The 25139-nt window shown below is 38.7% G+C and overlaps 1 protein-coding gene across 2 annotated transcripts in view; it reads right to left on the minus strand.

The window, feature by feature from the left end:
- Positions 1 to 25139, minus strand: part of Siae (sialic acid acetylesterase) — a 34140-nt gene that overhangs the window by 7951 nt on the left and 1050 nt on the right. The window contains exons 2-7 of one of the 2 annotated variants that reach the window (XM_020157828.2): positions 21861 to 22022; positions 14078 to 14253; positions 9589 to 9727; positions 5916 to 6093; positions 4853 to 4959; positions 4143 to 4276 (exon numbers count right to left, since the gene is read on the minus strand). In XM_020157828.2, coding sequence (XP_020013417.2) covers positions 4143 to 4276; positions 4853 to 4959; positions 5916 to 6093; positions 9589 to 9727; positions 14078 to 14253; positions 21861 to 22022 — 896 coding nt within the window. The remainder of the gene's footprint in view (positions 1 to 4142; positions 4277 to 4852; positions 4960 to 5915; positions 6094 to 9588; positions 9728 to 14077; positions 14254 to 21860; positions 22023 to 25139) is intronic. The other variant, XM_020157829.2, reaches the window with a different exon arrangement.

Consider the following 25139-nt stretch of genomic DNA (forward strand, 5'->3'; position numbering starts at 1 on the left):
TGCTGGGTACTGGTAGCTCATGTCTGTAATCTTAGCTACTCAGGAGGCAGAGATCAGGAGGATCACAGTTCAAAACCAACCCAGGCAAATAGTTTGTGAGACCCTATCTCAAAAATCCCTAACACTTAAAGCAACTGAGGCCAATAGGAAAAGGGGAACAGGTACTAGAGAAAAGGTTAGATCAAAAAGAATTAACCTAGAAGGTAACACCCACGCACAGGAAATCAATGTGAGTCAATGCCCTGTATAGCTATCCTTATCTCAACCAGCAAAAACCCTTGTTCCTTCCTATTATTGCTTATACTCTCTCTACAACAAAATTAGAAATAAGGGCAAAATAGTTTCTGCTGGGTATTGAGGGGGGGGAGAGGGAGGGGGCGGAGTGGGTGGTAAGGGAGGGGGTGGGGGCAGGGGGGAGAAATGAACCAAGCCTTGTATGCACATATGAATAATAAAAGAAAAATGAAAAAAAAAATCCCTAACACACATCAAAGAAAAAGAGGGAGTGGGGGGGGCTGGTGGAGTGGCTCAAAGTATCAGCCCTGAGTTCAAGCACAGTACTGCAAAAATAAATAAATAAATAAATAAATAAAAATAAAGAGACTCACTCAAGATTCAAAGTTACAAGTAAGATGAAAGTGAAAGAATTGGAAAAGATATTCATTACAAAAAATATCTGAATGTTTGTGTGGAAGAAGTAGGGTATCTCAATGAGAACATATTTTTAGTTTTCCTAAGATTCCATTGTGAAGCTTCAGTACTTTTTATAATTTCCTATGTTAAAGCTGATTTGCATAGGAGAATTTTAATAAGAGAATTGAAATGTTCCCTTAGTTTCATGTTACAGCCAAAGCACTGCCTTACTACCATTGAGACCTTTCCATATTTTCCTGATGGATTTCTAGTCTTTCTGGAGCCACTCATGAAGCAGTCAGTCTCTGTATACACAGTGAGTTAACAGGATTAATTTCACCTAAACTGAAAGTTGATATACTCCAACTTCTGGGAAGGACAGAGGCTCCCAGAAAAATTTTTCACCATTACTAGGATGCATGTGGTCCCAGTGTTTCTTCCTTTCTTTCTTTTCTGTTTATATCAGTCTGTTCTTTGATTTAGGTAGCATTTTAGTCTTAGGCCTAGTTACAGCCAATGAAAGGCATCAACCTACTCTTTCTCTTTCAAAACAGACCTAACAGTAAGACCACAAACTAGTGCACAGTCTGGGCCAGCACCCAAATTATCTTTTGACTCCATTTCACGATGTCTGACCCCATAAGAAGAGATGCATTACAAACAGACAGTTCCACTCAGTCTTATTACTCACATAGCCCGGGAAATATTTGGCATCATCCCTAAAAAACGTGGCCAAATGAAGCTTTAAGTAGAAGATATTTTCTGCTTCCTGAGTAGCTGCAGAAAAATCCCTGTAATTGGACTATTCCATTGACTGTACCATAACATACTGGCCACCTGGGGGCACCAGTGCATACTCCATACCCAAATGAAATGCTTGTTTTTCCTAATCTGAGATGTGGTGAGGCATGGTTCAGTCCCCTACAGTGATTTGTAAAAATAGTGTGGCAAATGAAGGTATATACCAGCCAAACAATATAAAACTAGCCAAATTCAGGTTTTACAAATACCATACTGCAGTTTGCAGTCTGTCCCTCCAAGCCCCCTTTAAAAAGCATACCCCCTAAAGATTACAGTCCTTAGCCCCTTCATTCTCTCTCATGTTTCTGGCCACTTCTCTACCACCAACTCTTGGATCTTCATCTAGCCCTGGTCTCTCCACTGAGCTCAGTTTCTATATTTCTAACTGTACTCCTGCTATTGCAACCATCTTTCAAACTCAACACTTCTATGAAGCCAATTCATCTTTCCTAACTGACCAATTGTCCTCCAGACATGCTGATTTCTCTCAATAATGACAAATACTAACATTATCTGGCATGATCTAGTCTTTATATGGATTAAGTCATTTAATACTGAAAATAATAAAGAGGTTCAGTACTTTGTTCAAAGTTATATATCTCAAGAAGGGTCACAGCATGAGTTTAAATCCCTGCAGCCCAATTCCAGACCCAGAGTCTGACCTACTATGTTATCATATTGGGTATTTCCCTTTGAGGGAATATACTTATATAAATATATAATTATATTTCCAGTATTCTATATGTTACCAACATATTTTTGTTGACGATGATAAAGTCAAAGCTAGAGGTAAGAGACTTCTACTAAACTGCAAAGCATAAGAGAAAGAACCGGGTCTCTCTGATATGCCCTATTTCCAGCATCTCACACAGTTCATGGCATATAATAAGTATTCAATGCATACTTTTCATGTGAATTGGCCAAAGTCATGTTCAAATCACCATGTACACAAACTAAGAGAGGAAAAATACTACAGTAATACAGAACTGGTGACAGGGAGATGCTATTTTGAAAATACTGAGAATCTCCTTATTTCAAAGTCAAAACAAATATAAGAATGAAGAAAATAATCATACAGGCATTCAAAGTTGAAAGAAGACCTATTAAAAAAAAACTCTTTTGTTGTTAGCTAGTGTGCAAGTGTTAAATAAAAAAATTTACTCAGAAAAAAGGGTATCAGTATCTGTGGGGCTCACAGAGGCAAATGTCTTAACTATATATGTCCATACAGACTACAAATGGCAGTATATAAAGCCTATTGTGCCATCACACTGCAAGCCAAGCTGTGTTTGCATAACACCTCCCTTTTTTAATTTCCAGTGTTCCAGAAAAGTTAAAACTACCACTCTGTCTTAGAAAGGTCATATGAACAGGTGGGGCAAGGCAATTATAAGCTTGAACAAATATGGCTATTCTTTTTATGCAAGGCTGAAAACAGAATTTTTCTAAGTAGTTACCTCTAAGCAAAAGTATGATTTCTCTTGACATATTTTTTCATTTCATGTGGTAAGTCATTTGCTTAATGAATACCAACCAACTAGGTACTAGGAATACAAATGTAATCCAGGAAGATACAGCCATGTATACAACCTCTATGAAAGTAAACAGAGAACACTGAGGGTGCTAAGAAAACACATTACCTGAAGGGAATACCCAGACTTTGGACAATCACAGAACTCTATCTAGGTTGAGACCCAAGGGATGATTAAAAGCTAGCTAGGAAAGTATGGAAGAGAAGATTTGTGCCAGGCAAGGTATATATGTGATGCCTAGAAGTAAGACAGCATGGTACATTCTAGGGGGTGGAAGGGATTAAAACAAGTTAGGGAGGATGTGGGAAGTTTTGTTTTGTTTTGTTTTGTTTTGTTTTTGAGTCAGGGTCTTGCTAAGTAGCCCAGGCTAGCCTTAAACTTGCAATCCTCCTGCCTCAGCCTGGGAAGCACACATTCTTACAAAAAGTTGCAAAAGTATGTACTTATACAAATTTATAAATTCCTACAGAAAACTGCAGACATGGACAAAGCCTTATAAAAGTGTACATTTTTTTTCTGCAGTAGGAGATATCAAACCCAGGTCCTCATGCATGCCAGGCAAACACTCTAATAAAGGTGTGCCTTTTACAATTTCATTTCTGGGAATTTATCTTGTGGCAATAATGAAGCTACAAAGAATTAGCTACAAAGAAAATAAATGTGCCATTGCTTATAAAAGCAAAATATTCAACCAATGTAGGTAACCTATCTGTTAAGAACTCATTAAATATATTATAATACACTATACTTTAGAATATTTTTATAATTCTTACAAATTGCACTGAAAATTAATACTTTATTAGCATGAAAAAGTGTTCACAGTATGACATTAAGAGGAAATGCAAAATATGGTATATAAAATGGTATGGATTCTATTTCAAATATACATGAGCAGAAAAGTCTGCTTTTTTCTAGATTGTAGAATTCTTAATGGTTTTGGGAGGAGGGGTTCCTTATTTTTTATATATTTTCAGTGAACCTGTGATGCCTTTTTAACAAGAAATATTAGTTACTTATTAACTTTTTTAAAAGATTTATTCCAACAGTGAACTCAAATGAAGTAAGCCTTACACTCTATTCTAGACTAGCACACTATGAAGGAAAAGAGGAATATGGATGCCAGGGAAAAGATGTAATGCCCTCACCAATGCCCACAGACCTTCTCTCAACACACACCTGGACAAATCCAAACGGGAAGAAACATTCTGTTTGTCCCTGGGAGCCATGGTGGAAGGTTTGACGCCAGTCTTCAATGAGTGCAGGGAACGTGCAATTGTACAGGTCTCTGTTATAATCCTTATTAGCCTCCCCTAAAAACAGTCACAGTTGGGAGAGGAATTTGGAGTAAACTTCAAAAATGGTATACATTACTCCCCTCCCTCCATTCGTACCCTGAAATAGTGGTCTTCCCACAGTCTCTCAGGACTGACCTTGTGATTTGCTCTGGCCAGTGGGACATCAGCAAACATGATGCAAACAGAGGCATAAAAAGTGCTTTAGCATAAGGCTTGGCTCTCTCAATGCTCCTGGAAACCTGAGACTATTATGTAAATGAAAAAGGAGGCCGAACCAACTTGCTGAAAGAAGAGGCCACCTGAGAACCATAGGGCCACACAGATAGCCCCAATCAATTAACCTGAGAGGCCAACGTAGGTCCTCCAGTACCTGGGTCCTATCAGACAACCTAACAGGTGACCAAAGACATAAGAGAACCCAGCCAAAATAAACAGAAGCAACCCAGAAAGAATTACCCTCTTAACCCAGAAAATAGTGAGCTAAATAAAACTGTAAAATGATTGCTTTTTTAAGCCATTAACTTCTAGGGTGATTTATTATACAATAAATACCAACTGACACAATGAAGAAACAGCAAATGGAAAACTTACCCTGATACCATACCACACCTTTCAATGTCATATTACATAGTGGATGGATCATGGCATTCCAAAGAACAGAGTGTTCCTGGGGACCAGCTCCAAAATCTGAAACGGACCTGAAATTAGTAAGATGCACAAGTATTACCAGAAAGCTAGTGATCAATCACATGAGGATCAATCTATCCACCTTCACTGGACTTCTACCTGTTTTCACTTGGGACAAAGTTCTGATGAAAAACAACACAGAAGTAAACTGATCCTCTCTGTTTCACTTGAAAACTTATGAACAGTCTCTGAATTTCACCTCCAGGTTCTTCCCAGGATATGTGCACCATGGGTTCAGAGTGGGTCATGACAGTTTTCAGATAAGGTGATTAAACCCAGAAAGGAGGAGAGATTTAATGTGAGTCTCTCATGCAGGCATTAAATTTACCTAACTACTACTCAGCAGAGGGCAACTTCAGTTGGCTTAAATTTTTCGCCTTTATAAGCAATGACATGATATCTTCCATATAGCTAACTGACTGCATACATGCTTAATGCTCAATTCTTTCCTTTAAAAAGTTCCCAGAAATGAATCACTGGTCAAAAAACACATGTAAAAAAGAAAAAGGTCTGGATATGTTCCCAAATTTCTCTGTAGAATACTTATATGGATTTGAGCCAAACTGTCCCACTTAGTAGTCCTATCAGACTTACTTTATCCATGAGATGTTAATAGCACCTAAACTTTAAAGAGTTAATGTGAGTACTAGACGAATTAACATATATAAAAGGCTTAGAACAGTGTCTGGCATACAGAAGACTGTCAGTCAGCATTAGCTTTTGCCTTTACTAAGGAAAAGGATATTCTTGACATATTCTCAGGTGACTACAGTGCTGATAATGGTGAAAACAACACCTTATCTATGCATTAATAAATTCCACACATTCAGTACATATTTGTTTTTTATTCAATCAATATATATTTGAATATTCAACATATACTTAATTCCCCCAAAGGAGACCATGATCCCCTCTCTTATATACTTCACTGGCAAGTTTCCTCCTAGACTAGAAAATGCTTTCTTACCCTTTCTTAAAGATTCCACAGGCTTCCAATGACCTTCCTGATGACCAGGCTTCAATGGGTGTCCCACCCCAGCTGGAGGAGATCAGCCCAATGGGATATTGCAGGGTGTCATACAGGTAACGTCCATAGAGCCAGCACACTGCTGACATGTATGTGAAATATCCATGGCCTAAGCTTTCTGTTCAGAGAAATCATTAAAGGAAGAGTCAGGGTAAAAGTAGATGAATACAAACTGCAACTATTAGATGGGTGTAGGTGAGAAGGGTAGACATGGGCCATCCCTTCTCCTTTCTGAGCCTTTTCAAATGTAAGACAAGAAGCAATGACAAATATAGCACCAAGACCAAGCATTTCCTTCAAACCTTCCCTAGGGAGAATCTTTTCCAAAGGGGAAAACTATAGCCTTGGTGACAGTTTCCTTTTTATCTTTCTTCAATTTTTTTTTTTCAGTTGTTCAAAATGCTTGTTCCTATAATGAGGAAATAATGCTCTCAGCCTGGCACAGAGGCAAATGGTAACTATTTTGTTCTCAGTCTGAGTATAAATAATTCACTTATATAATCAGGAAACCAAAACTCTCTAGCCAGGCAAGCAGGCTTCATCATGATTCCCCAGCCCCTTGGGTTCCTCAGAATCTAGGAACGTAAGTCTTCCTCAGTAGGTAAGTGGCACAAAGGCCATTACATCCCTTTCTATCCTGTTCTCCCCCTTTCTTCCTACCTGACCACTCACTCCGACTTAGCTCTGTGGAAGGGAAAAACCAAGTAGGTTTAAAAAATGTGTATTTTTTTTCTGGGGGTTTTATACACAATTTTATAGCTCTAGTAATGAAGACATGAACATGTAAGTGAGGAGAAATCCGGCAAGAAAATAAACCAACAGAAACCAAAACCAGGGTTTAAACTTTTAGCAGTCTAACTCATTTATCCAGATTGCCCAGCAACCAACATAGGCAAGAGAAAGTGATTTCCATGTCAAAGGAAAGTTGAGGAGGAGGTGAGCATGCATATACACACAACTAATAGGATCAATTCAACCCAAGATTTATTAAAAAACCTACTAAGTCCAAGTCACTCTGGCTTATCACTGTCAAAGATTCAAATTCAATGCTGTACAATTCAGGTACTCTAAGAGTTGATAGTGTAATACTGTAAATTCAAATCAATTTCAAATTAATTAGAGTGGAGCACCTACTATGTGTCCTGAACTACTAAATGGTTGGAATATAGTGATAAGAGGAATAGAGAGACTGAATCGCTCCTTATAGGCCTTACAGTTTACAGAATATGATAAATATTAAGCCAAATAAAATACATGGCAAAATATGGTTAAATGCTTCAAGAGGTACAAACAAGTATTAAAGAGTTTTAACACTAAAGAGGAAAAAAAAAACAAATGGAGAGAAGACATAAAAATCCTAATATGGGCTGACTTCTTCCCCTGTGCTTCCATAGTCCCCAATACACAGCTCCATCACAACGCTTAGCACCTGAAGGTAGGAGCTTCATCTTATTCACTCTGTATCCCCATACATAATGAAGAGTCTGAAAATGTGTTTTGGCTGATGTAAAGTAGCTATGAGTAGCTGGCTTAAGGTAGGTTTACTGGTTAGTAGGTGGAGGGAAAAGGAACTATAAAGGAAGAAAACAGGTAAGGAGGCCATGAAAGATATATAGGAATTTAATGAGCAGAGATGGCATTCTAGACAGATGAAAAAATAAGTAAAAAGGCACATCAAATAGAAAATATTCTGAAAGTATTTGGCTAGAGTAGAGATTATAAAAGGAGACTGGTGAAGGTCAATGCTGGATAGGAAACTGAAACCAGAAGTTGAAGTATAGAAAATAGAAAACCACTTGAAAATGAGAATGTGTGGTAGTCAGAACAGACACACAGAAATTTGCACACCTTAATCGCTGTAACCGTGAATTTGTTACTGCATGTGTAATACAGTTAGGGTTAAGGGTGTCCTGCATCATCCAGGTGGGTCCAATGTAATTATATGACTCCTTAAAATCAGAAAACCCTTTCCCAAGTACAGATATCATTATTACAGAGTTGGAGACATATTTTATCCGAGGGTGACAATGTAAATTAGGAGTATAATGGACTCCTAAGTATTTCTCACATCTTTTTTCAGTCCTCTTTAAGATTGTGAAGTGCAAAGTAAAGAAGCCATCTTGGTGGTTTTAGTGGTTGAGGGGAGACATTGCCAATGTGTGTATATTTTTAAAGGCTGACAAAGGTCACCTCACCCATAATTTCCCTGCCATTCAGGCGGTACCCTTGATCACCTGTGGACATGTGAACTCCTTACTTCGCACTCAATTCATTTTCCTACAACTCCAGAGAACGTTTGCTATCCTACTGAACTAGAATTCTGCCTTCCTGAAATGTTTACCATTAAAAATGTTTTTAATTAAAAATGTTTACCAATAAAAAAAGAAGCAGCAGCTACCACTACCTCAAGTGGTAGAATGCTTGCCTACTAGGTTCAATCCCCAGTACCCCCTCCAAAAAAAAAAAGAAGGAGGAGATTAGACAGCATTGGTATGTGTGTAATTCACTAATTATTCATTTTCTGTATTTCCCCCATACCATGTACTGTAAATATCATGAGGTCAGGTGTTCTTAACTATTTCATTTACTGCTACTCCCCCAGCACTCAGAACAGTACCCAGAGCACAATGGGCATTTAGATATTTGCTGAATGCATTAACACTTGAAAATGTAGGAGCAACTGAGATAATGTATGTACAGACAAAAAAGAAAAGGGCCTAGAAAAAAACACAGGGTCCACATTTAAAGAACAAAAAGAATAGGGCGGGAGCTAACAGAGGAGAACTAGGAAAAGGAAGCACCAAAATGCGGGAAGGAATACATAGTTTCTAAAAGGGGTGGTCAGAATGTTGAATCCACAGAGGTTCACAGAGTTTATAATGAGTAGTAACGTTAAGGTGCACAAATTGTTGAGGTGGAAACAGAAGCCAGATTACAAAGGACTAAAGAGGGAGCTCATGGCAAGGCACTGAAAAGAATGAAAACAAAAGATATTCTAGGAAGGTATAACAGAGCAAAAAAGAAAGATAAAGCTTTATGAGAATGGTGTTTGTTATGTTTAGCTTTGGTATGCTTGGATTAAAGAAAAGCTAAGCTTGTGGCAGGGACTGTGTGTCTGTCTTAGTCACCGTGTTCTTGGGGATTAGCACAGAGCCTAACACTGAAAAAGCATGAAATAAAGATTCCATACCAGTCAGAGGAAGAACAGAGCCTAAAGAACAAAAGAAAGCCCTGAAGGAGTAAAAGTTGGCATCTGAATTAGCCCTGAAAGTGCACCAGGCAGTTGTCTCAGAAACAGAAACAAAGGAAAAAAGAGAAGAAAATACAGAGGGTTCCAGTAATGAAGAGTGACTGGCCTGGCTCATGCTAACCAGCCTCAATATTCTCACTGAAGTGGAAGAGTCATTGCCTCACCGCAAGGGAGAAGACTCACTGGTGGAGTCTTGGGAAGAAATGTGAAGTAGTGACCATCAGGATTGGGATAAAAATCAATAAGAATAAAAGAACAGTTCAGTAAAAATCAATAGATATAAACCAAATTGGGGCTTACAGAGTCTACCTAATGCACTAACCAATTACCTAAGAGATGGCATACATTAAAGTACTCACACACCTGAGGTGGGCTTAGACCACTGCAAGTCAACCTCATCAAGATCTTCCAGCTCCTCCTCTGCCTGAACAAGAGAGACAGACAAAATGCGGACAGACTGGTAGGCAGCAGTGTTGGACAGCTCCTGTGTAGCATTAAAGATCTAGAAGAGAAATTGAAATGTGCCTTAACCTAGAGGCTACCACCTCTTACTAAACACTTCCAACCTGCTGACCGCTTTCTGAGTCATCAATATACTAAGATCAAATGAATAAACAAAACCAGTAAAAGACTGGACTGAAGCACCTAGATCCACTCTGACCAACACAGAGCATAATGCATCATGATCCCAAAGAGGGTTCCCAGACAATGAAACCTCTGATTTTTCCAGAACAGATATATATTAGACTAGAGGAGCTGTGCAGTGTGAAGGCTAAAATATACTATATACTGCATCACTATGATATCCTGAAACTAAGGCTTCTACACTGAAAGGATCTGATAACATAAAGGTTTAGAATTAATGTCTTTAAAAACTGCTGCTTAGAGAACCTCTGTGGAACCCAAAAGCCCATGGGGAGATAGATTTCTGTAATCCATACCACCAAGAGAGGTGCATTCAAAAGAAATGCATCTGAAAAATGATGGATGAAATACACTGGAACCTGGCTCACAATGCTTATTTTCTCATCTCAGTTCTTGGCAGCTCGCCAAAGAAAAGCATGGGAGGTATGGTGATCTGAAAGGTGGTGTGCAGGGCCCAGAACAGTCCCAAGGAATTAAACAAAAAGAGGATCCATCCAAAAACATATCACATTTTCCCAACTCACTTTATGAACCCTCATTGGCTGCCAAGAGTATGGCAGGGATGGCTTAGGGTTCTTCTGAACAAGAACGTGTGCACTATGTCAAGTAGCTTACTCATTAGTCCTATTAAGTCATGTTCCTCTATGAGTTTAGGCACAAATGAAATTTCCTTTCACCCTGATTTTTAACTTACTTATTTTCTCTTTATTTTAAATTGAATAAATTGGCAATATCTTGGTTTGCTTTTTGTCTGCAGGTTTACTCGAGTCCCCTCTATCCCCTTGGGCTAGTCCAGCTTCTCCAAAACAAAGGGCTAACAGGAGCATTAGGAAGCCCAGTCATCATTTGCCTGGGGGATCAGGCACTCCAGCTGAGTCCAGTGCCACAGCAAGAGGCACGGGAGGCCTGGCTGCTAGCCACAGAGTGCGCAGCTGGCTTGCCTTCCCTCCCACCCACCACAGAGAATACAGCTGGCCCTCTAGGCCACAGTGGAAGAAAGAGGATGGAGCAGCCAGGGTGCCCCCACAGAGCATTTCACTGAAATATGCTACCACTCAAATCACCTTTTGACTTGCCACTATGCCTACTGTGGCCAAAGAGGAGGCCATATGCAAATAAAATGGCTCTTTGGTCACAATGGGAGCTAAAGCCTGAACTGCTTTCTGGGTTGTTTCAACCTGAATGTGATCTTCCCACATTCAGGACGACTATTACACATGGTCTTAGGAAAATTCCATAGGAAATCCAGACCAGTTCCTTCAGGATCTTGCCTGGCAAGTAAAATATAAAATAAACACTGAAGAGTATGAACAAGCTAAGGCACTCACAGTATCTTCTGGCAGGGAAATTATTTTTCAGCAGTAAGTACCTGTAAAAAAGTCGCCTCCCTTGAAATTCAGTTCTGCACTAAGCACGAAGCACCACCGTGTCTTGCTTCCATGGAAACAGGGAATGGAGCTGCTTTCATTCTCTCCACCCACACTAGCTTCCGTACTGCCTGGGAATGCAAGTGCCTCATGGCAATGAGATGCCAGCTTGGGGAGGCAATATGGGAGAATATGCTACTTGTCTTTTAGACCCGTTGCTAACGCTGCAGAGTACTGCCAGGCCAATGGAGTCAGGGTATTTGGCACCTTCTGTATTGTTACCAGCACATAGAACTGAATCCAAAACATTGGCTGGAAAGCTTCCATTTTCAAACTCACATTTGTGTATTATTTCACGCCAGAAATTGAAAGCCACAGAAAGTGTTAACGAAAATCAGGGTGGGAAAAATTCCTGCTGTACCTGATGACAATTACTTCTGAAATTGCTATCCTTTCCCAGTATCACTAGGCCATTTTGATGGAAGCTTTTCCTTGGGGGATATTGGCAGCAAACTTAGGAATAAAGAGATTTCAGGAAGATTTTCATTTAAATGACACTTGGTTTCCCTGCTGATGAAAGGGGAAGCCTTACTCCATCTGCTGAGATCAGATTTCATCTCATCAAACACCTCAGTGTAATTATTTTTCTACCAAGTATTTAAATGAGAATGTAAATGAATACCAAGGTATTTGAAGTCATTAATGCTGCTGAGGCTGAGGGAGAGCACCGCTGTCTCTCTAGGGACCAGACAGTTCGCCATCAAAGCAGCTGCTCACCGGTGTTCATTTTGTAACCTTTATACCACATTCTTGAATTAATGAAGACACGTCAAGAATCTATTTCCTCAGAGAATCTTGGCAGGGAGTCTTCATGGGGGGGCAAGGCACTCATGTGAGTGTGTGTGTGAGTGTGTGTGTGTGTACACACGTGTGAATGTATGTGTGCACATGCATGCATATGGTGAAGGTCACAGAGAAACTGAATTATTGACGTAAAAGAATTTTGGGATTCTGTAAAGTTATTTTGCCTTCTACTACAGTATAATATAGCAGTCCTAAAGTTTAGGTAATAACTATAAATAAGCCAGCCAACATAACTGTTATGAATCTTTTATTGGGATATGGTAGCAGCCCTTTTCTCTGGTTTTTAATTTCTCTGCTTGTAAAGGAAGAATATGGGGAGTGCCAGGCTACTGAAAAATGGGTTTCCTGTCTGACATTGGCCATCTTTTTCTGAGTCTAACTAGAAATATCCAAGTCTTAAGAACTACCCTGACTTAGGAGGCAACAGATGAACATTTAGACTCTTCTCCATTTATAAACATCTCACTCAGTGTTATAAATAACATTCAATTTTAAAATTCCACTTTACCCTAACAACAAGATGGGCATACAATCTGCCATTTCCTTCTTTGAATGTGAAGAGTGGTAGGTTATAGTGTGAATCTTACCTCCTCAAAAAGTCGCATGGGGAAGCAAAGGAGAAAGAAATAGATGCAATGGGGGGAGGGGCGCGGTGGGGGAGGTAGTCTGTAGTGGGAAAAGAGCAAAAGGAATAGAGGGAGAGACATGTAATACATCCTACTAATCAGAAAATAAGATTCTACAGACTGTTAAGAGACTAGAAAACTTGGCTTTTGCTTCTAGCAGCACCTAAAATGCTATCTTGCAATCTAACTGCATGGTTTAAGACAAAAAATAAAAAATTAACACTTGTAAGTTTTAGATGGAATCTTTTTTCTGTTCCCCTACATCTCAAAGCTCACAGTCCTAGCTTAATACAGAAGATGCTTGAGAGTAAATTCTAGGCAGAAAGAATGTGTTTACTCTTAACAATCAAGATCTGATTTAGCCTGACAGAAAATGGGATGGGATCCCTTGGCAAAGACTGCTATTGAGAAAGTGACTATATAGATACAAACAGATATGGTCCATGCCTTTCTGTGCAAACACAGAACTGCAATTAAAGCATTAGGCAAAGTACTCTTTTCCTTAATGATTTAACAGCAATTCCACTTCTATACAAAACCATGCTTTCTATCTCAATAAAACTTCAAATTTGTATCCATTCATTTATGTTACAAGAATCCAATCAAAGTTCAATTTAATAAGCGTTTTATTCAAAAAACTTTCATATATGTATGTAAGTCAGGAAGTAAGAATAACAAAATATTGGTTAGAAAGACATAAAGACAAGAATTTAGACTTTGAATCAGAAAACTAATGATAAAGTAAAGAAGGTATGTCCAGAGTAGGATCTTTTTAGTAGCATTATTTAGTAACAGTTTTCTTTTTTTTAAAGGAAAAGAAGCTATAATAGAAGCAAAACAAGAAATCCTAAAATATGTGAAAGAATTTCATTTTATAAATTTTCCAAAAGGAGAACTGAATTGAGATCATGGTCTAGCAATAGAGATTTTTTTTTATATTACTGTTTTTATATTTATTCATATGTGTATACATTGATTTTTTAAACCTCAAATTTAAATACTTCTCAAAGATGGAGGAGTAGAGAGTGAAAAAATAAAAATTAACTGGAGGAGAAACTCCGTTTTGGAGAAAGAGCTAGGAAAAACAGTAACTTTTCCAAGTTCTTAACCTCTTAAAGGAAACAAATCAAAGTTTCCAAAATACAAAGACATTAGTGCCAATCAATAACGGACAATTAATCGATAACTTCCCTCTTCAGGGTTTTAAATCAAATTATTTAATATGTAAAAGTACATTCATAGCACATTACAAATACTTAATAACTAGAAAGTCTTCCTTCTTTTTTCTCCCTTCTCTTCCTTTTTCATTATCATCAATATTATTTATTGTTGCTAAAATCTGCAAATTACCTGTAAAACAGTCATCTGCATATTACTCTGCCCACTGCAAAGCCAGACATCTCCAAATAAAACATCATGAACTCTCTTGGTGAAATTCATTGTTCCCAAAGTCTGTTGTGCCATCACTTCAAAAGGTCCACCAGGCTTCATAGGATCCAGTATCACCATCCAAGTATTAGAGGGTACTGAAAATAACAACAAGCCTCCAAGGAATTAATCAATCACTCAAAATGAAATCAAAAGTCCAACCATACTCATTTATGGCTATTCCCAGCCTCTGTGATAAACTGTATTCACTAAGATTGGCCAAATTTCAAACAAGGGGATAGAGCTGACAAGAGCAGTCACATTTTTATCCTTAATCCGTATAAATCCCTCTTTATTTTTAACTCAAGTATTCACAAGAAAAATAAGTTACCCAGTTGTAATCCTAAATTAGGATAGACAAAAATACAGACATTAAAATTCAAGGAAGTTTTAGTAAAAAAAAAACATAAAATAGGAATTCTCATTATACTATCCAACTGTCAATAGTAACATAATTTAATCTTTCTGATTTACAAAGAACACCAAACTAACTTGCAATCATCCAATCAAATATAACCACGGGTTAGAGAAAATCATTTATAATCTGAATCTTATCTTCCCCTTACTATTCTGAATCCCCTTGTCTATCAATCCTCATCTCCCTCCCATGTTGCTAACAAGGATTAATACTAACAATGGGCATGGAAACATCACAATGAAACCCCTTGGTACAATTAATGCACACTAATAAAAATTTTTAATTAAAAAAATATCACCAGTAGTTCTGGGTTCTCTTACCAACAAACAGATATGTGAAGAAATTGACACATCAAAAAGTAACAGGGGGAATATAAATTAATTTCTCTTAAAAAAAAAGAAATTTTCATTTGTCCAATTAATTACTTTCAGAGTAATTTGCAAGACTTAAGGTTTTTGGACTCAGGGAGATAAGAAGCTATACAAGACCCTATTTCAGAAATCCATAGCCTGTTCCTTAGGAACCACCCCTTTCGTCTTCATTCCTCTCAGCCACAGACAGGTTCACCACTGGCAGCATCATACTCAGAGACTTAAGGAAAATGCCTCCAAAATAGCAAAAATGATGCCTAGGAGACCCAAACAACATGAAAGAGGTAGAAAAATGAAAGTGGAAAAACACAGAAAAAATTGTTTCAAAGAATATGAACTGAGTTATAATTTGCTGTCACCAAATCAATATAAATGCAAAGGGAAAGAATGGTAAGAATGGGAAGTAGCGCATCCTAACGTTCTTATACCTAACCTGTGAGAAACAGTAATTATAAAAATACCATCCAACTGCCTACTGGGTGCTAGACACTGTGTGCACAGTTCTTTCTAATCAGAAAGCACTAACCAGAAAAGAAGAAGCATGAGATACCCAGATGTACACTAGGAGATTAGTACAAGCTTAAAGCATAAAGGATTGCTTAGAGTCCTAGAGGAAATATCCAAAACCCCAAGACATGTTTGCTCCTCTGAAAAATGTAACTAACTAAGCTGGTTACTCTACCTCAAGGAGTTCAATTAAGCCCAGGACCAAATGTTCACTATTGTTTTATCTATAACCAATACGTAGACATCAACATATTAAATGTATAATTCACCTAAACCAGAAAAATCACTGTTTTGGAAACAGTGGGCAGTTAGTACAGATTGTGTCGCACAGGTGTGATGTGCTCCATATGGCTCACACTTCTGAGCAGGCAGACATTCCAATCTGTCCTAATTCAGTCTTGCCAAGGTCTTTCCAGGCTTCCTGCACTGACACATCTCACTAAAGCTCTGTCCTTCTGTCACCAGCATTATTCATTTATGGGGATGAGGTCAACCCCACCCTGAAAACTTAGGCAGGACTATTTCTTAGCTTTCTACTACTATTCAATGTATTCTTAGTTATTGCTGTAATTAGTTGTTTACCCTAATTAACAGACCACATAGCTGGTAAAGAAAACTACCCTCAGCAAAACTCCTGAAAAACTCTTCTGCTCAATAATAAAAAGAAAGTAAAGGGGGGAAGAAAAACATGGCACCACCATCCTACTACAACCAGAGAATAAGCTACCAGCAGGACTAGAGCCTGAAAAGAACTAGCCTCAAGACCCAAGCCTGTTCTTAACAACTGTCCTCCCAGATAAACCTGCTTTTAACTTCCTCAGACCCTGGAGAACTTCCTTCTGTGCTAGCTAGTCCTCAAGTTCTTTTGCTTTCTAATCTTTTCCCTCTCCCACATAAAAGAAAAATAAGCCCTGACACAATAATGAGTGTTCTGAGATGTCAATTTCCTGTCAAGGCAGGAGAAATCTGGTACACTACAGAGGTTACCAATGGTCACAAAGTGATGGGATTTGTTCCTATGTGAGCATTGTATATATACAAAGGAGACCAGCACCTGTAAAGATGTTTTTTAGACCAAAAGCAAGGGTAGGATTCTTAAGGCAAAAGCTTCCATGTTTCACAAGGAGAGTTGACTAGTCCTTGGCCAGTCTAGTTCAGAACTGGTTAGTTGAAGGGGAGCTTGCCACAAGCCAATGAAGACCAGTTAAGAGCTTTTAGAAACTCTTCAGTCCTGTAGATTAAATCTAAATAGAAAACAAGCCACCAACCACAAAGAGCTCATCATCACTGGGTGCAGGCTTCCATTCAGCAGGCTTCCTTCTGCTTCTGTGGCTTTATGAGTATAGTTGCTTTCCTTCCTCCTTCTAGACACAGATCACTTGCTATCTTGTAACCTTTTTTACCAATCCTGACCCAGGTTCCTATCAATTGTCATTTTCATTACATTCAAATCTCTGCTTCCTTGCATTCCCTCTTCTACCATCCAGAAAAATTAATTTCCTTCCTTCATTATACAGTTACTTAGAGTGCTTATCACATGTCAGGCACTTAATCAAGTAAATGATAAACACCAGACCTGGGCAACACTGATGAGAAAGCCATGCAAAGTGACTAGGACTTAATGTTTTTACATGGTAACAACCTATTTGGTAGTCCATATGATCTTCATATTCCAGCCAAGGACATAAGTAAAGAATTTACTCTATCTCCATTTTCTCTGCATCTCCCTAATTAATTTCAACCTCACAATTGGAAGAGAAAACAATCAAAGGGAAAAAAAATAAAACAATCTGTATAGAGAAATTACCAGTCATAAGGTGTCTTCTTGCTTTTTCTTTTTGCTATTCACATCAGATGTTATTTTGCAGGTTATTGTGCCAAAATCTCAGATGCCAAGAAGAGAAAAAAACAATAACAACAACAACAAAAAAATCTTGTTCATAACCTTTCCAAAAGGAAAAAACCTAATGCTGAAAGCAGCAGCCCTATTCATTTCTCCTCACAAAACTTTACCAGCTGCAAAGTGTTTCAGTGGCTTTTGGAGGTAGCTTAAAGACGAAGAAGATCATTCTGCCTAAACCATCCTTTATCAACCTACATTTATTCTATAACCTAAAATTCAAATCCACCACCATACCTGAATGCAAAAAGGAAGGAAGGAAGGGAGGGAGGAGAAAGAAATAAAGTGTAACTACTTTTCGGTCAGTAAGATTGCTCATGCAAATTAAACTATACTATGCTATGGCAGACACACCCTAGGGTGACCTCCAAAATCACACCTTGTGCTATCCCCTCCTCTCAAGAGCAAACAGAACTTGTATCTGCTTCCAACCAACAGAAAACGGCAAAGGGAATGATGGGATGTCACTCCTGTGATTTGACTATGCTATGTGGAAAAGGCCAAGGGGTTCTGCAGATGTGATTAAAGCCCCCTAATCAGTTGGCTTGCAGTAAATAAAAAGGAAGATTATTCCGAATAGGCCTGACCTAATAAGGTGAGACCTTTAATAGAGAGTCTAGAGGTCAGAGATTTGAAGCAGCGGAGATACTGTCATGAGATCTATCCCCTCAAGGGAACCAACTCTGCCAGCAACCTAAGGTAACTTGGAAGCAGACACTCCCTTGTCACTCCTCCACCTGAAAACTTCAGACCTACAGAAATTGTGAGATAGTGAAGGTTCACTGTTGTAATCACCAATGTCTGTGGTAACTTGTTATGTAACATGGAAAACTAGTATGCATGCTACTACTGCAAACGGGTAGGGAGCATTTTTCTAAGTTAGAGAAAATGAATCTATTTACTCCAATCCCAATGACAAATACACAGACATACTCTAACTTTATCACCTGCATACACACACCCCTACCATGTACATCAAAGTGGGGTTCTATATCCTATTCCTACTCTCCCTGGTTTTAGTTCTTATGCCAGAATCATCACACATCACTTGACAACACTGTTTGAACTGACCCCAGTATCTGCCTATTCAAAACCATTGTTCAGGTTTTAATTTCCACAGTGTTTAAGTATCAGACTGTTAGAGAAAAACGTTTTTTTGCGAGGGATGATATAGGGGTTTGAACTCAGGGCATCGCATTTGCTAGGCAGGCACTCTATCATTTGAGCCATTCCTTCCAGCCCTGTACAAAAACTTTTACATTGCTAAATCCCACTCCATTCTAGGTCCCTAGGGGGTTATAGGTAATAACAAATATTATCAGAAGCAGCTGGAGTGGAAAATTGAGGTAGTCTAACTGAAAATCTAAGTCCTCATTAAAATCTAAAATAAAAGCAACTATTCAATATCCTCTGTAGTGTCAGTCCAGCCCAAGTGAACCTCAAACCATCCAGCCTCAGCCTCAGCTTCAGCCTCAGCCTCCCAGATGCTGGGGTTACAGGTGTGTGCTATCACACTCAGTTTGTAGTGTCACTTTTGAGAGACATTTTCTGGTGTGCTCTATGAGTTTTCTTACAGGTCTACCTTCTTTATTCCAAATACTTAATCCATTTTGCTTTGTGCGTGAGACAAAGCAAGATGCCCACTGATGATGTAACTGTGCTGATTTTTATAAACTAAAATATCTTCCTTCTCTACCAAGAAATTTTGAAAGTCTGATAAATAGATCTACCACTACCACCACTAATAACATCAACCCCTTCTCCGGTGAAATTATCAACAGTCCATAAATCACTAGATTCTCTTAAATTCTGATGGCTATTTTAACTCCAAACAACATTATCACTTCACAGTGGAGCGTTACTCGAACCTAAACCACTCAAAGCAAAAGCACAGCATGAGAGACTGAGCTTCTGGATGGTGAGCACTGTTTGTATTCTTTGACTTTTCTTAGGGTTTCTAGCTCAGTGTTTTATATGAAGGAAGCCCTTAAGAGATGTTTATAAAATTGAACTCGAGATAAATGAGCAGGTTCACGATCACTGTGAAGGAAAAAGGAAGCACGTCTCTTAACGATTACCTTTTATTCCTTCCCATTACCACCTACCCTCTTGCCTTGTCTCTGCCCACCTCAAGTATCCGTCCTAAAACAGGCATGGGGTGGCGGGGGGTGGGGGGAGAGTCTCTAAAAATAATGCATAAGGACAATCTTAAAAATTGAAATGCTATAGAATATCATGTGCTTTTTTTATCTATTTCTACAATACTAGGTAGTCTCTGTCTCCTGCATATTTATTTGTAACATTATCGGCACCAAGGAAATTCCTTTTCTTCTTTTTAAACCACAGCAGTTCTTTAGATTTCTAAATCAATGTCATTCACTGCGAAGACCACTATTTTCACACAATACTACTCATTTCTAATAGGAACACAACATCAACAGAAAGCACTGCTAGTCCTGAAATTCATTTTCAGGATAGACTGCACATCACCTGTGGCATTAAGGTCAAAGCAGAACCATGTCTCTATCAGCTAGTTATAGTTTCACCTATAACATTCTTACCTTCAAAAGTCTTAATATCCCAAGAACAAGAAGTGCTTACTTTGCATATATGCCTGGCACATAGTATTTTTAAATGCTTGCTGAATGGAAATTTACTGAATTGTGAAGACACAGCACCAAGGCATAGATGACTCTGGACTGGACAGTCAGTTCTGTATACTGACAGTGCTAACAATACAACCCTTCTCAGGAGCCAATCGCATGTATTTTCAAACCACCAATGTGTATATTAACTCCACCACCCCAGTTAGCCTTCCACCTGTCTCACTCTCACCTCTACATCCCATAGCTCCAGCGCTACCTCTATCAAGGCCCATCCCTGAGCATGTCTTCCTGCATCCTCTGACTTCCACCTTTGCCTCCTCCACACACTGTCTTCTATATCTTTGTCTCTTCTAGACAAAGACCCCTTTATAAGATCTCCCTGCTTATGGAAGCTGCTAATTCTCGCCTTCTTGACATCCATCCTCATAACCAATTTCTCAAGTCCAGCCCTCAATCATGTCTTGCCTGGATATCATAAGATCCTGCTAAAAGGTCTACTACCCCTATCTTAGAATGAGCTCCAATCCATCTTCTACAGTGCTGCCAAAGTGATATTTCTAAAATACCCATCTTACCATGTGATTTTCTACTTAAAAATCTATTGCTCCAGAAAATGTTATACATATATACATATATGAAGATAAGTATAATGAAACTTACCAAATACTGTTTGAAAAAGGGAGGAAGGAAGGAGGGGATTAAGGGAATACAATACAGGAGGTGAAACTTGTTCAAAGTACACTGTACACATCTATGGAATTACCACAATGAAACCACCTGGTACTATTAGTGTATGCTAAAAATTTTAACTAGTTAATTCTTTAAAATCTACTAATCAAAGATGTACATTCCTTAACAAAGACAAATAAGCCTCCCTATCTTCCCAACCTTATCTCCTGTCATCTACCACTAATCACTTACATTCCAGATCAAACCATCTGCCTGGCATTTCTCCAGTGATCCATGTGCACTCCAGCCCCCATGCCTTTGCCTAGGCTTTCCCCTCTACCTGTTTGTCCTACTTATCTTTTAAGATCAGCTTTAGACTAAGTTCATTATTCCTACCACCCTATTAAGCCCTCCCATACAACTCATCCTTCCTTATTGTGGCACTTATCACACCTAACTATAATTACTATTTTCCTGCCTTCTCCCCTAATCTACAGGCAGCATTAAGATAGAGGCCTCATATGCTATCTGACACGTAGTAGGCACTCAATAAATATTTCAGTGACTGAAGAAAAAATAATAGCAACAATAATAACTGGTAAAAGTCACTGAGCACTTACTGTGTGCCAAGCACTGTTCCCAGTACTTTATATATGTTAATTCATTTAATCCTCACAATAATCCTCACAGTAAATAAGTATTATGACCATCTCCACTTTACACACGAAGAAACTGTGACACAGAGATGTTTAATAACATGTTCAAGCTTATATAGTCATTAAATGACAATCAGGACGTGAATCCAGAGCCAAAGTTCTTAGTCACAGCTCCATACTGCTTCTCCTTTATATATGATTCAGCTCAAATGTCACTTTCTATGGAAACTTTCCCATACCATCCAATCTACACTTCATGTTTCTCTCCTGTATCCCATGACACTCCACATACATGTCCACCATGGTTTTCATCACACTACTACCTGCCTGGGGGTCTATTTGTATTGTTCAGTGAGCTCCTTGGCAGCAGTGACTTTGACTGAGCCTTATTATTCTTTGTTGTATCCTCAGTGCCTACCACACAGTAACCACTCAGTAATGTGTAATTACTCAATTACACATACAACTTTTATAAATGGATGGATAGATGAATGGGCTGGAACATAAGCATCCATTTTCAAATGATCCAGCAGGTGGCAGAAGAAGACAATAGCTGAACAGAGGATGAGCTGCCTTACCTTTCACACTGGCCACTTTTTTCATGATGGTTTCCTGACCTTGGCACAAGGTCACTGTCACTATGGCTCCAGGTGTACCATAGCCCCAGATCACTGCCCCAGCAGGCGCCTTCTGAAGCACCATGTAATTATTCATGTATGAAGCAAAGCGAAAACCGATACCTAAAAAATGTAGCAAACACTTAGAGGAGCATTATCAGGAAGATATAACACCAAGTGTATCTGGTGAAACAGCAAAGAAAATACAGTCTATACAAAACAATTGGAGTATTCTCAGTCCTTTTACTCCTCTAAACCTAGATCTTATTTCTCCTAATTAGGTAAACAACATACCAAGAATAGTTTCCAACCATATGCATCATAGTACAAGATGACTATGGAGACCTCAAAGAGCCCAAGGAAACCAATGTACCTTGGCCTCCTTCTCTCCCTTTCAGAGGTCTTGATCTATGCTCAGATTTGGCCCTAACACTTGATCTTCTCCCCCTAAATTGTTCAAATGCACCTTTCATGCCCTCCACAGATGGTGTTTATGAGGGAAATCAATCCCTTCCTTCTCTGACTTTCTACAACCATGCCTATTCCTAGCAGCAAGGAGGAAATAGCATGCCTCTCTCCAACGTAGCTTCTCTAATATTTCCCCTCTTAATCTCCCTGTCCAACTTATCAATGTAATTGCCTTCAAATAATCCCCTTATTATAGTTTTTTCAGGACCCAATGTACCATATTTGTGAATATCTGCAACAAATCTCCTTCTTCCTCAGGTAAATTCAGATAAATCAAGACCCAAAAATAAAGTCAGTGAGAGACAGAAGGTGAAAATGTCTGAGGAAAGGACTTTTGTCACAATTTTATCCATTTCACAATGTAAATCATACAAAAAGAAAAGAGGAGGCACACATGAAACTGCAGATTCAATTCTAGAGAGTCACTAACAAGACTGAATAAGAACTCACTTTAACGAGATCTTTCCTATTTTTAACTTCCATCTTATATCAAAGCATTTTTAATAACAAGCATCCATCCAAATGATCTCATTGAGCTCCTCATCAAAATTTAACAAGGAAAATAATAAATATATGTCCCAATCTGTCTGAACAAAACAAGCCAAAAAAATCCCTAAAAGAAAATAATTTATAATTAAGGGGTTTTTTTAAATGGGTTTTAAATAAAAATGATAGGCAAGATAGAGACTCAGAATTAATAAGGTTGACATTTCTCTTCCTGAAGCTTCAAATGACAATGAGCTCCTTAGGCTATACTTATAGGTGCAGTACAGCTAATGGGGTCTCCTTACAAGCTTGGTGCCCTATTTATACTGTTCTTGGAATAACAACCCAATCCCTAAAAACCTGTAGTTCTCTGTCTCTCTCTCTCTCTGTCTCTCTCTCTCTCTCTCTCTCTCTCTCTCTCTCTGTCTCACTAGCTCTCTCTCATCATGAACCATACATAACAATCAAAGATCATCAGAAGGCCTACCAGGCTGGACATGCACAGCTAGCAAAACACTCTAAGACCACAACACCGCAGAACTGCATAAGCAAGCTAGCAGCCTGCTGGGGGAAGGGAAAGGCACATGTGTGGGAGGGCCTGTCTCAGGTAGGTGCTTCATATGGAAAAAACCCAAAAATCAAAGGCATAAATAAGAGCTAAGTAGAGAGAGGGTGGGAGTGGAAGAATGGAGTGAAAACAATGGCTGCTGCCTGCATGTTTGTGTGTGTAGCCAGTGCCCATAGGCTCAGGAAATGCCTTTTCAAGCCAGTCTGTGTTTGCCAACACATACTTACTGAACCTAAACCTCTAGTGCATGACTCTATGCTGGGCTAAAAAATTTTAGAGGTGGATCTTTATGATTATGGTATAATCGATTTATGTTGCTTACTGATCAAGGGGTATAATCATATTACTGTTCAAGAGACAAAGACTCAAGTAGATTAAGTAATTTTCAAAAATAGACTGCATAGTCAAGAACTATTTCTTTATTACTACCTACTATGTGCCAGAACTATTTTTAAATGGGGGTGGAGGAAAAACAAAAAAATCCTTGCTGGCAGGGAGCTGACATTCTACTAGAAGCTTACTGTGGTAGTCACAGTGCTAATGACACTGCAGACATTAAATTTCTTGGACTCACATGAAGTCACAAGGTAATGTATGACAGGATTAGAAATCAAGTCACCTGATTCCACCTGTAATTTTCACGTTCCAACAGTTACATCTGGATGATAATCAAAGAAAAAAAAAAAAAAACACATTCTCTGTCCTTATAAAGCTCAAATTCCAAGCTGATTAGACAGTGGAACATTACCAAGGAATTGAGCAATGGGCAAAAAAGAATAAAAGAAAGAAGTGAGTATTTATGTCAAATACAAGACACATTTAGCACTTGAATTTTTCAAGGTCTTCAATTTCTCTCTTCAGTTGCATCAGAGAAGAATAATGAGTGAAGTGGGAAGAGATCATCATAGCAAGGGGACTAACAAAATTCTTAGGTCAGTGGTTACCTCTGATGGGGACTTGGCAGATTTACTAAGGAACACACTGGCAGTCTCAATAAAACAATGTTATAGTTCTCAAACTGGGTGGTGAGCTCTTGGGTCATTTCACTGGGTTTTGTTGTTGTTGTTACATATAATTTGCTACATCTCAAATAGTACATGATAAACTGAGCAGGAATGGGAATAATTTACACCTTTTTTTTTTGGCAGTACTGGGGTTTGAAACTAAGGGTTTCATGCTAGCTAAGCAGTTTTACCACTTGAGCCACTGTGCCCAGCCCTAGGAGTAGGGATAATTTAAAGATGTTAGGGTATTCAATCAAGTAAGAAGGAAGGGAATTTTAGAGCATGAATGAATGAATGAAAAATACAGTCAGTGTTAATGAAGATAATGTAATGACATGATCCAGAGGAAATAAAATACTAAGTCCAGCACCAGTGGCTCACTCCAACAACACTAGCTACTTGGAAGGATGAGATCGGGAGGACTGCAGCTTTAGGCCAGCCCCAGCAAACAATTAGCAAGATCCCATCTGCAAAATAACCAGAGCAAAATGGACTGGAGGTATGGTCCAAGCAATAGAGCACCTGCTTTCAAAGCACAAAGCCCTCAGTTCAAATCCCATTCCCACCAAAAACACACCAAAAAACACTGACAAAGTTAATAGCCTGTACCAAAGAGACTACTAAAATAATGGTTCTACTCCCCTCTTTAGCTTTTTCACCACCTCTGATGATGGACCCAGCAAGCAGAGTGGCATTTTTGTTAAACTCTGAAAA

Source organism: Castor canadensis, chromosome 2 (assembly GCF_047511655.1).
Source record: "Castor canadensis chromosome 2, mCasCan1.hap1v2, whole genome shotgun sequence".
NCBI lineage: Eukaryota > Metazoa > Chordata > Mammalia > Rodentia > Castoridae > Castor > Castor canadensis.